Source organism: Metopolophium dirhodum, chromosome 9, assembly GCF_019925205.1.
Source record: "Metopolophium dirhodum isolate CAU chromosome 9, ASM1992520v1, whole genome shotgun sequence".
Classification (NCBI taxonomy): domain Eukaryota; kingdom Metazoa; phylum Arthropoda; class Insecta; order Hemiptera; family Aphididae; genus Metopolophium; species Metopolophium dirhodum.
Genome location: NC_083568.1, coordinates 30,081,791 through 30,094,819, shown reverse-complemented (window position 1 = coordinate 30,094,819; position 13,029 = coordinate 30,081,791). Strand labels below are relative to the sequence as shown.

Below are 13,029 nucleotides of genomic sequence, written 5' to 3'. Positions count from 1 at the left end.
GTGTCCTGCAATGTGTTCTCCATCGGCAGATTAGTCCGAGTTTTCTAGTGCCGCCGCATATGTCGATCAATGATTTTTGGTACTTAGTTGAAGTATTTCTGTTGAAATTAATCTGTCATTCTTGAAATTTTGAAAGGAATACTTAATTTAAGTATATTGTAAAATTTTAAGCTGTGGGTTAACCATTTATTACCTACCTTGAAATCGTGTATGGGACACGCCCGTATCGCTTGAAATGGGTTGCAATTTATTGGAAGTTTTGTATAGGGCCAGTACAGTGGCCAAAAATTTGAACCTAACCTAACCTAACCTACCGGGACGCCACATTTAAGACCGGTACTCGAGGGTACCCGGTACATAAGAACCCCTAACTCTCTGAGCTCCGATATAACTAGTTATGTATCTAGCACAAAAAAAATAAAAATTATAAGAATATTTTATTTATATACAAAAATATTATATACATATACACGTTATTTTATGTCAAGTTTTTTTTGCTCAGAAACTGCTACACACTGGAGGAAAAACGTTTATTCAGCTACAATTTTCGTCTGAAACGGGAATGGACTGTTGGCGTCGTTTTGTGTTTGTTCATTTGTTGTTATATTGTCGTTGGCTGTTGCCAAAATACAAATAAACATAATTTATACTATTTTTGATACATGAATGAAAAATGACCGAAAAGCTTCCGTTTACATGATAATGACACGAGTTTGTTTTTAAGATGTGCATAGTAAACAAATTACTTGATGGTACTAACGATGTGTATATTTGATGTTATACATTTTAATTTGTCTTAAATTATTAAAACTATTATAAACGAAATATATAATACATAGGCGAGTACGAGCAAGTTTAACTAATCTTATATAAGTCTTCTATAGATAATATTATAGTGCCTATCATGTTTATAATACGAAAAACTTATTATTATCCCGTTCGGACACGACGTATTAACATAATTCATAAAATTACTGTCTGCACATATATTTGAAAAAAAGTAGTAGAAATTTATATCTAATATAGAATTGATAACAATAAGAGAACTATATACTATTATACAATTTAACAATAAATATAGTTCGATCGTTGATTCTATGATGGGTATTTTATTTTACATTTACTAATCAAGTTTAATAACGTATAATATAGAAACCACGAAATTAGCGTGTTAAGACGTTAAGAGTGTTTGTATATGTACTTGTGAGGTTTAAAACACATCGTTCATATTTCAGTGTAAAAATGTAGTTTAATCAAAATTAAAATAGCTCACTATAAGCCGATACTTAGACAAAACTTCGGCTTATAATTTCGCGAGAGTTATCTAAATGTTAATGTACTACCATCATAATATTACTTTTTGTCGGAAAAAAATAAATAACTAAACGGCTACAAAATGGTTATTGTTCATACATACAATGTTGTTTTTTAAAAAGCAAATAATACGTCCTATATACGTCCTACTCCGTTTAATTGATCATTATTGTTTATATTGAAATGAGTTGATAAGTAGAGGTGACGTGGATAGTTTGAGCTAAAAAAAATAGCTGACTCACAATGTGGCGACATTAACGCGATTAAAAAAAAAAATCGTAAAAATAAAAATCACGTTTAAAAGAAAAAGACAGCCTCGGGAGTCGATGACAATAGTGATGTTTTAGGCTTTGTACAGTAGAGCGGAACAGTGATTGTTGAATCGTCTTCTTGCACACGGTTCGCGGCTCCGGATCGTTCGGTTTATTAGAGCATTAATTTTGCCATCAAAATCATTTAGTTGGGCCATTTCACTTGTGCTGCTGCAGTAGACGCGGGCGACGCTTTTCCGACGTTTTTCTTCTTCGAAAAGTCAGCAGACGAAAAACAAACCGCATTATTGCGGGTTCGAGTACCATGACGAACTTGCGTCGGCCGTCTAGAAAAATTAGAAATTATTATTTTTTCGTTTTTACCAAGCACCCACCTAGACCCTAATCTGCGTGGAGTAGCTGCAGTTATAGAGCACCGGCACAATTATTATATAGTGTGGGTATACTCGACAGTTGTACATCATAAAATAACACACCTGTTTCTTACGTGGGCGCGTATGAGGTATTTGACTAAAATCAATTGTTATTCATTTCGTTTCATTCGCTATATAGATATATTATTTGAATTTAGAACTGTAAGTATATACTGCACCGTATACAACGATAATTCACAAAAATCACATACAGACATACATGAACACGTCGATACCTATATTTACGTACGTTTCGAGCAATTGAATATAATCGAATAAGCCCCAAAGTATTATAATTGAATAATTCATCTTAATAAGTTATTATGCATAGTTATAACATACCTATTAACAGGCGCACAGACAATGTGGACTGTATATTTAATGACAAGGGATTTGACTGCATAAAATATGATTCATGCATATTTTAAATACGCGTGGTTAATTTATTATGTAAGATTCTCAATTATAAGTGATAATGATAATAGTAATAAATTAGAAGACTGCTTACTGTAGTGTACTTACCTATAATTATATACGAAGATTATTATAACACGAAGTATTAAAGTTATATGTAAAATTACGATACTACGCAGTTTTCATGAATTGTATTTAAAATTTATCGAAATAAGTAATGTTTAAAATGTAATGTGATAAAGTGTTGGTATGTTTACGAAATTTCAGAAAACCCAGAAACAACGATAGGACTTTCGTGCTTTGTAATTCACAGAAATCATTTGAATTACAACTTTAAATAAACGTTGTACAGTATACGAAGTTATCATAGTTGATTTAAAAAACATAATGATTAGTAGCTATGTATAAATCGAGTTTTTTACTGTTATTTATCGTCTATATAATATACAACTTACGGTTATGTTATATAGTATGCAGTTTTCAATATATTATACGATATGATAATATAGGACAACATTATTATATTATAATGGCTAAAATAATTATTGCAATCGTTATTTATGAACAGATTACCTAAATATACCTACTGGAACTTAGCAAATCAAAATCAACACATAGACGTGTTGACTATGTTTATTCAAACAAATTGTTTCCAAGAAAATCGTACGCATACCATAGATCTCACGGTCGAAACGTTGTAAGTATACAGTAAAAATGTCTATTGTTTTTGGACTACTACCATAAACGGTCCACTAGTAAAAATACATATCGTATTAAACACGTCGCCACAGTAAAATAAATACAATTCATTAATATTTGTATTTTTCGAAAGAAAAATGATGATACTTTTGGAGTTGCTCCACTTCGAAAAAAACGTCAAATTGATTAATCTCAAAGCGAAAACTAATTTCTTCAAATCAATACGAGGTACACACAATCGTAGTTACACCGGTATTATTTTCCTAATATTCAATATTCTGCGATCGTATAGCAGACCATTATTTTCTAGGGTTTTTGAAAAATATATCATTTTATGAACGGACGTTTTTAAAAGTAGACTATATATATATATATTTAGTACCTAGTAAGAATAATATACGTATAATATATGTACATTGGAGAGAAATAATCAGTTAACAATAGGACCGGGACATTTATTTTGCGATTATTATATATGTGAAAGCCGAGGGTTCGGAGTCCGCCGTATTGTTTGAAAATGATTACGACGATAAGCCAAATTTTAATTAGGTATAAGTTTTGAAAGTTTTCTGTGCGCACATTCAATTATTCCGTCATAAAATATAATTATAACTGTAAGTTTTCGTTAGTAATTTGTAATGCAATACGTCTTTGCGTTATTTAGTTGGCGTTCAAGTATACATATTATAATCGTAAACACATATAAAATATTGTTAATTTATATAATCATCGATGGTAGTTTTATGTACGAAATGCTTACATTTGACGTCTTCGTTTCACGATCCACGTATAGCTGCAATATAAATGCTTTTTATATTTTATTTATACTCGTGCGTAGGTATATCCTCTGATCAAATTTTAAATCGTCGATTGAATAAAGTGATCAGTCGATGAAATGTTTAGCCGAGATTACTGTTTTAAGTTTTTCAGCCGAGTAACAATTTGGGTCGTTCTCTCTCCGTATAGCTTGTATACGTGTCTTTAAATAATTCAGGTGATTTTCAGTCTTCTTATTCGTTTGTCATCAGCTTCAGAAGTTGAAAGATGTTTTGTCAAATGCCAATTAAATTATTAAAAATTTGAAAACTTTTTGACTATGCAATAGAAAACAAAATTAATTTCATAACGGAGAGAGTTCTCTTTTATGTGGAAATATCATCAAACATCAAAATGAAATAGAATTCACTGCACAGTAACATATTATAGTAGGTAGGTATTTATGTCTTTCAGTGATAAATAATAAGCGAAATTAAACTGTTCGCTTTTCTATTGTGTCATTAAACTTTGTTGATTATAATTCCATTTGATTAAATAAAACCAAGTATGATATTGTTTAAAACTTTTTCACAAAAGTAATTCTTTAAAATTAATTATCAGACCGAAGTTTGGTTAAACCGAAAAAGAAAAAAACGAAATTGTTGCTATTTTAGGCATTTGTTTTATTACGTGTAACGAGGTTTAGCTATTACACTCAGCTAAATGGACTATATAGTCTCCGATAAAACTCTACCAAACATTAACCACTATCCAACCATATCTTGTTATTAAGCATTAGGTTTAATTTAGTGTACACAAATTGTAAATTTACGATTTAAATAAATATAATAAAAAATATATACGTATATATATATATATTGGAGTATAATGATAGGCGTATCTATTTAAGATCCGCACCATTCGTCAGAGTAATTGTTTTTGAATATTGCGCTGTTGTGAAAACAAACAACTTTCATTAGTACCTATTGTACCTATATTTTGTTAACGGAACATTTACAAAAAATATAAAATTCATATCACTGCGGACCACCACGATGCATCATAATAAAAAAAAACCCTCACGCATTCATCGTTATCATAGTTTAACGTTCTGATGTCAAGACATGTCGAACCAATGTTTCCACCATAATTCGATATTTCCAATGTATCACACTATTGTGCATCGACACGTCTTGGGCGTCTTGGGCTGCGTTATTATTGCTTTAGATATTCCAAACGCCCATTGAGTTTGTCTAAACGATCTAATCGTACCAATTTCGCGACTGCAACTATAACCGTAGTATACAACTAATTTTAATAGCTTTCTAAGACACATTTAAACAGTTTCAAGTGTTGATATAATAATAATATTATATCGGGTAGGTATGACTATATCATTGCACAAGCTACGGATATATAATATGTATTTGAGGTGGCCATATAATTATTCTAAACAGCCTTTGACGTCATTAAATGTGTATTCCTCTACCCATCACACACTGTAGGGCCACTGTGAATATAGATAGACACAGTTGTGGGGGGGGGGCAAGCGGGGCCCTCCCCTTGATGAATAAGTCGTGTAATAGATCTATTCAGTACATCACATATTTTGTGCATCGACACGGGGCGTCTTGGACAGCGTCATTATTGCTTTGGATATTTCAAACGCCAATTGAGTTGGTCAAACGATCTAATCGTATCAATTTCGCAACTATTCAACAGTAGTCTACAACTAATTTGAATAGCTTTCAAAGACACATTTAAACAATTTCAAGTGTTGATATAATAATTTAATATCGGTATGCCTATATTATCATTGCACATAAGCTATAGATACGAGGTGCCTATTTAATTATTCTAAACAGCCTTTGACGTTATTAAATGTGTATCCCTCTACCCGTCGCACTCTGTAGGGCCACTATGAGTATAGATATACAAAGGTAAGGGTCCAGAGCATAGTTCATGGAGGGGGGGAACTAACATGGATCCGTCGCTGCAGGATAAAAAATAAGTCATGTGTATATGGATTATAATTTAAATGAATAAAATAAAATAATCTACATAATTTGATGATAGGCGTATCTACTTGAGATCATCGAAGTAATTTTGTTTTCGAACAATGCGCTCTTGTGAAAAAAAGCAATTTCCATTAGTACACATCGAAGCATTTACAAAAAAATGTAAAATGCATATCACCGCGGACCATGATGATAGCAATCACGCAAACATCATTACTATAAACAGTCAACATATCGAACCAAAGTTTCCACGAAAGGTCCATTCCCACTGCTCCGGGACGTGTCCGGGCCGGGCCCGTGCCGGAATCCCTCCGGGTGCAAGAAAACAATTACATATTGAGTTTTAAATACGACCGTTCTCACTTATCCGGGACGGGTCCGGGCCGGGCGTCCGTGCCAGATCCGGGCCCGAAAATTATCGTTGGAGACGATTCTCTTTCCGGGTTCCCGGACGTGTTCAGCCCGGCACTGACATGTCCGGACCAGTGTGAACGATGAAACGGGCCGGAGACGTGTGGTCTCCGGGAATTCATTCATATTTTGCCACGGTTGAAAAAGTCATCAGTAGTCAGTAGTCAGTACCATAGTACCAATATTTAGTATATTTTTTAAAAATAATATGGATTCTGAAAAATTAATTGAATTGGTAAGAGAACATCAAGGCTTATATGATTTGAGCCATCCGAAATATAGCGATGCAAATTGGAAAGACCTAAGATGGAAAGAGATTGGCCAAGTTCTTAATCAATCTGGTAAGTTGAGTGTATATAATTTACTATAATGTCCTTAAATATTACACGAAATATTGTAAATTATGTTTTAATAATATAAAAATACAAAATACCTAGGTATATGATTGTGATAAAATTATATGGATAACTACTATAAAAATGATTATAATGTAGTCTATTGATGAGTTAAGAAGTATACTAGTAGAGAATTATTTACTAAACTAGTTCTGGTATTTTAAGTAAGCTATTGAGTAGTTAAAAATATTAAGTATTTAATAGAATTAGAAATATAATAATATATTCAAACAAATAATAAAAAACAAATTTAAATATTTAATTATAATGATAATTTTTATTGACAGATTGTAGGTATCCCAAAATATATTTGCTTAATGCTTATAGATTATACTAAATACAAAATTAATTTTAAATTAACATAATAGTTAAGTGAAAGTGTAAAACTTATATGACATCATCTTGCCATGAAACTGATCCAGCAGTAGAATTAAAAAATTCTTTGAAAAGTTCTCTCACCTGAAAGGCTGGTTGACTTGCATTTCCACCCTGTATTGGAATATTTTGTAATGTCAAATCTACTGCTGGATTGATATTTTCTTCTCTATTGTATGTTATCCTTCCTTCATTTATTTTAATGAAATTATGCAAAACACAAGTTGCTAAAATTATATTGTCAGCATTTTCAGGTTTTGCTTGGATTCTTCGGTTGAATATTCTAAATTTTTGTGTCAAAATACCAAACGTATTTTTAACAACTCTCCTTCCTCTGCAATGACGATAATTATATACTCTTTTTGAACTATCATCGAGCTGTTTTCCAGGGTAGGGTCTCATAACATATGTTTTTAAAGGGAATGCCTCGTCTCCTAAAATCACAAATGGTGCCAAATTTTCAGTTCCAGGAAGTTCAGTATCTGAAGGTACATTCAGTTGTTTACTATCTAAGCTTTTTCCTAGTTTCGAATTCATTAGAATACCTCCATCACTATTCCTACCATACGCGCCTACATCTACCACAATAAAATTATAATGAGCATCGACGAGAGCCATAAGTACCACTGAAAAGGTCTTTTTGTAGTTAAAATATAGTGACCCACTATTTGGCGGTGCTTGGATTACTACATGCTTGCCGTCCAATGATCCAATACAGTTTGGAAAGTTCCAACATTTCCAAAACTCATCTGCGATGTCTCTCCATTTTTGGCTAGTGGGTATTGGCATTACTTCAGGCATTAAAGTTTTGACTAAGGCTTCGCAAGTATTTGTCACTATTTCATATACTGTCGAATGCCCCAAACGATAACTATATGAGATCGTTTTAAGCGAATCACCCGTTGCTAAAAATCTGAAATATTAGTGGATATTAATATATATAATAATTAGACCTCATATTTTAAAGCATAGGTACCTACTCTTCTTTTTTTTATAATATATGAGATATAAATCTAATTTTTATACATAATTAAGTTTCATGTCATTATCTGATTCAATTATTTTTTTGTTTTTTTATTGTTTTCTCTGCAATTATTCTAGCTGTGACTGAATGTTTATATGAGCAGTTTCTACACACCATAACGTTTTCAAAATATTTTGACTTATTTTGCTTTAATTTACTTACGGACATTTTCAGTTTCCAATCTTTTTAGTATTTTTTTTTTTCTATAAATATCAATAAAATTTTATTTAAAATTATTTAATTTTATTATAAGAATTTTAAAAATTCTTGAAAATTTAATAGAAGGCTCCTAATATATTGTTAGTTGTTACAAAGGTAGATGAATAATATTAAAAATCTGTAGTCACAATTTTTTTCTAAGCGTTTAAAGTTGAAATTTAGACAAAATACGTAATTGACAAAAATTTGCAAATTATTTTGAGATAGAAATTCATAAAAATTTTTCTTTTTAAATCTAAGATTTTAAAATGTTATACAAGATTTAACATAAGTTTTTCTACTTTTACCAAAAATAAAATATCTAAAAACAAGTCAAAATAATTTTTTATGAGCGTTTGAAGTTCATAATTTTATAACATCTGATATTCACTTGATTTCTCATGTAGCGATTTTCTTTTTTGTTTGTAATTCAAAAACGAATAGTTTTAAATTTCACTGAATGTTTATATTCTTATTTTATATACACCATACAATTTTGAAAATATTTTGATTTGTTTTGAGCTGTTTACATTTTCAGTTTTCTATTTTTTAAGTTTTTTTTTTTTATAATTATTGTCAATACAATTTTATTTTGTGGGCCAAAAAGTCTGAAAAATTAAGGTTCCTGATACATTGATAGAATAGCAGTTGAAAAATATTGAAAATACATAGGCATGATTTTTTTCATAAGCATTTAAAGTTCAAATTTTGACAAAATTACATACTTTATAGTATAGTTTATTATTTTGATTTTGATTATTATTATTATATTTTTAAAATTGTGTACTAGAAAATAATAAGACAAAGTTGAACTTAAGTTCATACCTATAAAAAAAACAATATGTTTATTTATTATTTATTTCTTTACCTTAAACATACAGCCAAACGATGCCTAGGTGGTATGCATTTTCTAAAATTGGTGTCCTGTTTTTGTAAGTCATTTTCAACTGCTTTAAGTAAAATATCGAACGTATTCATTGTCATCCTGAAGTATCCATGGAATTTGGTTTCGTCGTCAATAAGTTCTTTGTATAAAGTTTGAAATTCACCTTCAGTTTCACGCTTATTCCATGCTGGGTGAACCCAATACTTACGGTGTGCTTGATTTTTTTTTTCTTCGTCGGCATCGAGCAGTAGAGCTATTATAGCAAGTTCTTCAGTTGAAAAATCCATTTCTATTGACTAAGAAGTTCAATTTAAATTAACTAAAAATTGTCACACAGGGTTGTGTTAAGGGGGGAATGGGGCATTTGCCCCCGAGCGCTACAGTATTTTAAAACTAATATTAGTAACGTTAACTTATTACTTACTTGAAGGTTTGAAATTAGGTTTTTACTTGTTTTTTAAACAAAATGTTCAGGTTAATTTCACTTAACAATACCTAAACAACTAGCACGTGGTTACTAACTTCGATGCCCGACTTCAACTGATGATAAAATATTTTATTAACACGGACGGGGCCCTGAATAGTGTGAATACTTGACCGGGCCGACCCGGACGTGCCGAAAACCGACACGGATCCGGCCCGGACACGTCCCGGAGCAGTGGGAATGGACCTTAATAGATCTTTTCAGTGCATCACATATTTTGTGCATCGACACGGGGTGTCTTGGCCGACTCTTGGGCTGGGTTATTATATTCCTTTAGATATTCCACAGCTACCTAGACACTGCTGAACACCCGTTGAGTTTGTTAAACGATTCAATCGTATCAATTTCGCTTCTACAACTATACAGTAGTCTACAACTCATTTTAATAGCTTTCTAACAAACATTTAATCCGTTCCAAGTGTTGATATAATAATAATAATAATATAATATCGGTGTGCCTATGTCATTGCACAAGCCACATATATATACGTGGGAGGGGGTGCCTATATTATAATACTATAAACAGCCTTTGACGTTCTTAAATGTGTATACCTCTACCCGTCGCACTCTGTAGGGCCACTATGAGTATATATTATAGACACGGGTACGGATCCAGAACACAGTTCTGGAGGGGGGGCTAGCGAGCCCCTCCCCTGGATCCGTCGCCGGATAGACAATAAGTCGTGTAATAGATCTTTTCAGTGCGTCACATATTTTGTGCATCGACAAGGGGTGACTTGGGCTGGGTTATTATATTTCTTTAGATATTCCACAGCTACACAGACACTGCTGAACACCCGTTGAGTTTGTTAAACGATCCAATCGTATCAATTTTGCGACTACAACTACTACAGTAGTCCAAAAGTCATTTTAATAGCTATTTCTAATAAACATTTAAACCGTTCAAAGTGTTGATATAATAATAATAATAATAATAATAATATTAATACTATATTGGTGTGCCTATGTCATTGCACAAGCCACAAATATATACGTGGGAGGGGGTGCTTATATTATAATACTATAAACAGCCTTTGACGTTCTTAAATGTGTATACCTCTGCTCGTCGAACTCCGTAGGGTCACTGTGGGTATAGACTATAGATATAGACAAGCCGTATGCGTATATTATACTTACTTCGGAAAATTGTTTACCTCAGTGCAAAACATTTTCTCGGTTTCGATTCTCATCCACGGCTCATTTGGGTCTATTGATTCCTCTCGGTTTGCCACGACCGCATTGATTTATACGACGCGCAAACACACAAAACGCCCTTTGAAATGCTCTGATTTCTTTCGAAAAATATCGTAATTGATCGCACTTAGTTTAGCATAGTTAAATAAGTAGTAGCACTCGAGTAGGTACTCAAATACCTACGTTTTGAGATTCTTGGGTTGTTGTCCATTGCTGATAAAAAAAAAAAATATCCCATTATCTCTCCTACTAGTATTATACGTAGAAGTGGAAATGCTGTTCGAATAACTTACCTTCCTGGTCTCTCCGGGGATGGAAATATTATTAGCATATTCATCGTCATCATTCATTCCCGATTTCAATTTTAAATTGAATAGGTATTTCTTGACCTTTTCCGAGTCTCGTCATAGGCAATTATAAGCAAGTAGAAAAAAAATGTTTACCGACAATTGGTTCTCCTGTAAGGGTTTGATTTACACTCCACGTACACAGGGTGATTCTTTTAACGGAACACTCGTTACATCGATCGACGTTTTTGAAAATATATTATAAACTTTTTTATATAGATAGTTTGAAATCATTACAAAACAAAATTTATGAAAAAAAAAACTATAATTATTACAGTCAGACCTTGTTAACTCGACTTTTTAACCCTAAACCGACGATACCTGAAATTTTTTCCCGGTCTCTAAAATGTCCTATATTTTTACCTACTAAATTATCCTTGAATAACTCTAACTTTTTGGTCAGCCTTTTCAACTTCGAGTTACTTAAATACGTAATTACTATTTTTTTTAAAGCATTTAACATGTTTTAATGACCAAGTACACGTTAAACTTAACATTCCAAAACAGAATATTTATCTGATAACTTCGATGTGTACCAATCAAATTTTAAACAAACCAGTATAGTTGATTAATTATGAGTATTTAAAGTTATGCTGAATCGAGTATTGATAAACTAGTAGACTAACAAAATTCTGTTGGGTAAATACTATGCCACTCCATTTAGCTCGTCAAAACGTTAGTACGATATTACATTGAGTGTTAACTAACATAACCACAAGACACTCAGAGCAAAATATTTTTACTATCATGGGAAAACATTGGTTTAATTTCCGAGCTAACGTGATTCGGTGAACTCAAAAGTACTTTTTACTTAAAATACAATTAGTTACGTAGACATGAATAATGAACAAGTATAATTAAAAACATTACAACTAAAAAAAAATCTGAAAAAAATTACTTCTAAATATGACCAAATTATATGATGTAGGGAGGCAATGAATTTTGTGAAAGTAGAAAAATAAAAGTACTTATCTTAGAGATAATATGAAAAATTAAAATTTCATTGTTGTATTTAGATATGTTTAATCCACTCAACTATGTATTTGCATTATTATAACACACAATATTATTTTCGTATATTTATACAGAATCTGCTTTAAAAAATGTAACAAACAATATAACTCGGGCAGTAATTTAAAAAAATACAATTACATTATACTGTTAAAAATAACAACAACAACAATAACTGTTGACACGTTGCCTAAAACCGATAAGGATTTTATACAATTTCTATAGGAATTTTAATGAGTTTGTAGATTAGGTATATAATGAGTAGTACACTGTTCGTCTATTTGAATGGCGATCCTCAATAAATTGTTGTATCTAGGAAAATGTTATTTTATTCGTTATAACATAATAGTATCTATATTATATTTTATCGACATTTTTATTGTGTTGGTATTTTAGGTTCCTTACACTTTAAAAGGACAATTTATATTAAGCATTTTACGTATTATTGATTAGAGTATTGTATTGAAACGTAAAAATAAACAGTGTTGAAGTAGCCGATTTTTATTTATGAGCATTTAAGTTTAGACAAGACGAGGTGTAAAACGGCAGAGGGTATATTTTGTACAAAGAAATCGTCATGAAAGTATTCTTTTTCGTAGTAATAAATTAAAAATATGGATTGTCATTAAAAAAGTAAAAGGATATTAAGTGATGCGACTTGTAAATATATCAATTAATATAAGAGACGAACAAAATATATTATAAATAAATATAAAAACTTGTTTGGGATAATGGAAGTCTTGTGTTAAAATAATCATTCTGCGCAGTACAGATTATACATTAACGTGATTGATATTATAATTGTTAACTTATGTTAT

The 13,029-nt window shown here is 31.4% G+C and overlaps 1 protein-coding gene across 1 annotated transcript; it reads right to left on the bottom strand.

Moving 5' to 3' along the window:
- Positions 1–7,079: 7,079 nt before the first annotated feature.
- On the bottom strand, positions 7,080–11,203 carry LOC132953061 (uncharacterized). The gene is made up of 3 exons (XM_061025610.1): positions 11,147–11,203; positions 9,158–9,471; positions 7,080–7,980 (listed from the first exon to the last, which is right to left on the bottom strand). The coding sequence occupies exons 1-3, from the start codon at positions 11,201–11,203 to the stop codon at positions 7,080–7,082; spliced, it is 1,272 nt and encodes a 423-aa protein (XP_060881593.1).
- Positions 11,204–13,029: the final 1,826 nt, after the last annotated feature.

Bases quoted from the DNA above. Each gene is read 5' to 3' on its own strand.
- LOC132953061 (XM_061025610.1), bottom strand. From the start codon at position 11,203: ATGAATGATGACGATGAATATGCTAATAATATTTCCATCCCCGGAGAG. The intron at 9,472-11,146 runs GTAAGTTATTCG...TGAACTTCTTAG, and splicing joins TCCCCGGAGAGACCAGGAAG to TCAATAGAAATGGATTTTTC. The intron at 7,981-9,157 runs GTAAAGAAATAA...CTAATATTTCAG, and splicing joins CGTTTGGCTGTATGTTTAAG to ATTTTTAGCAACGGGTGATT.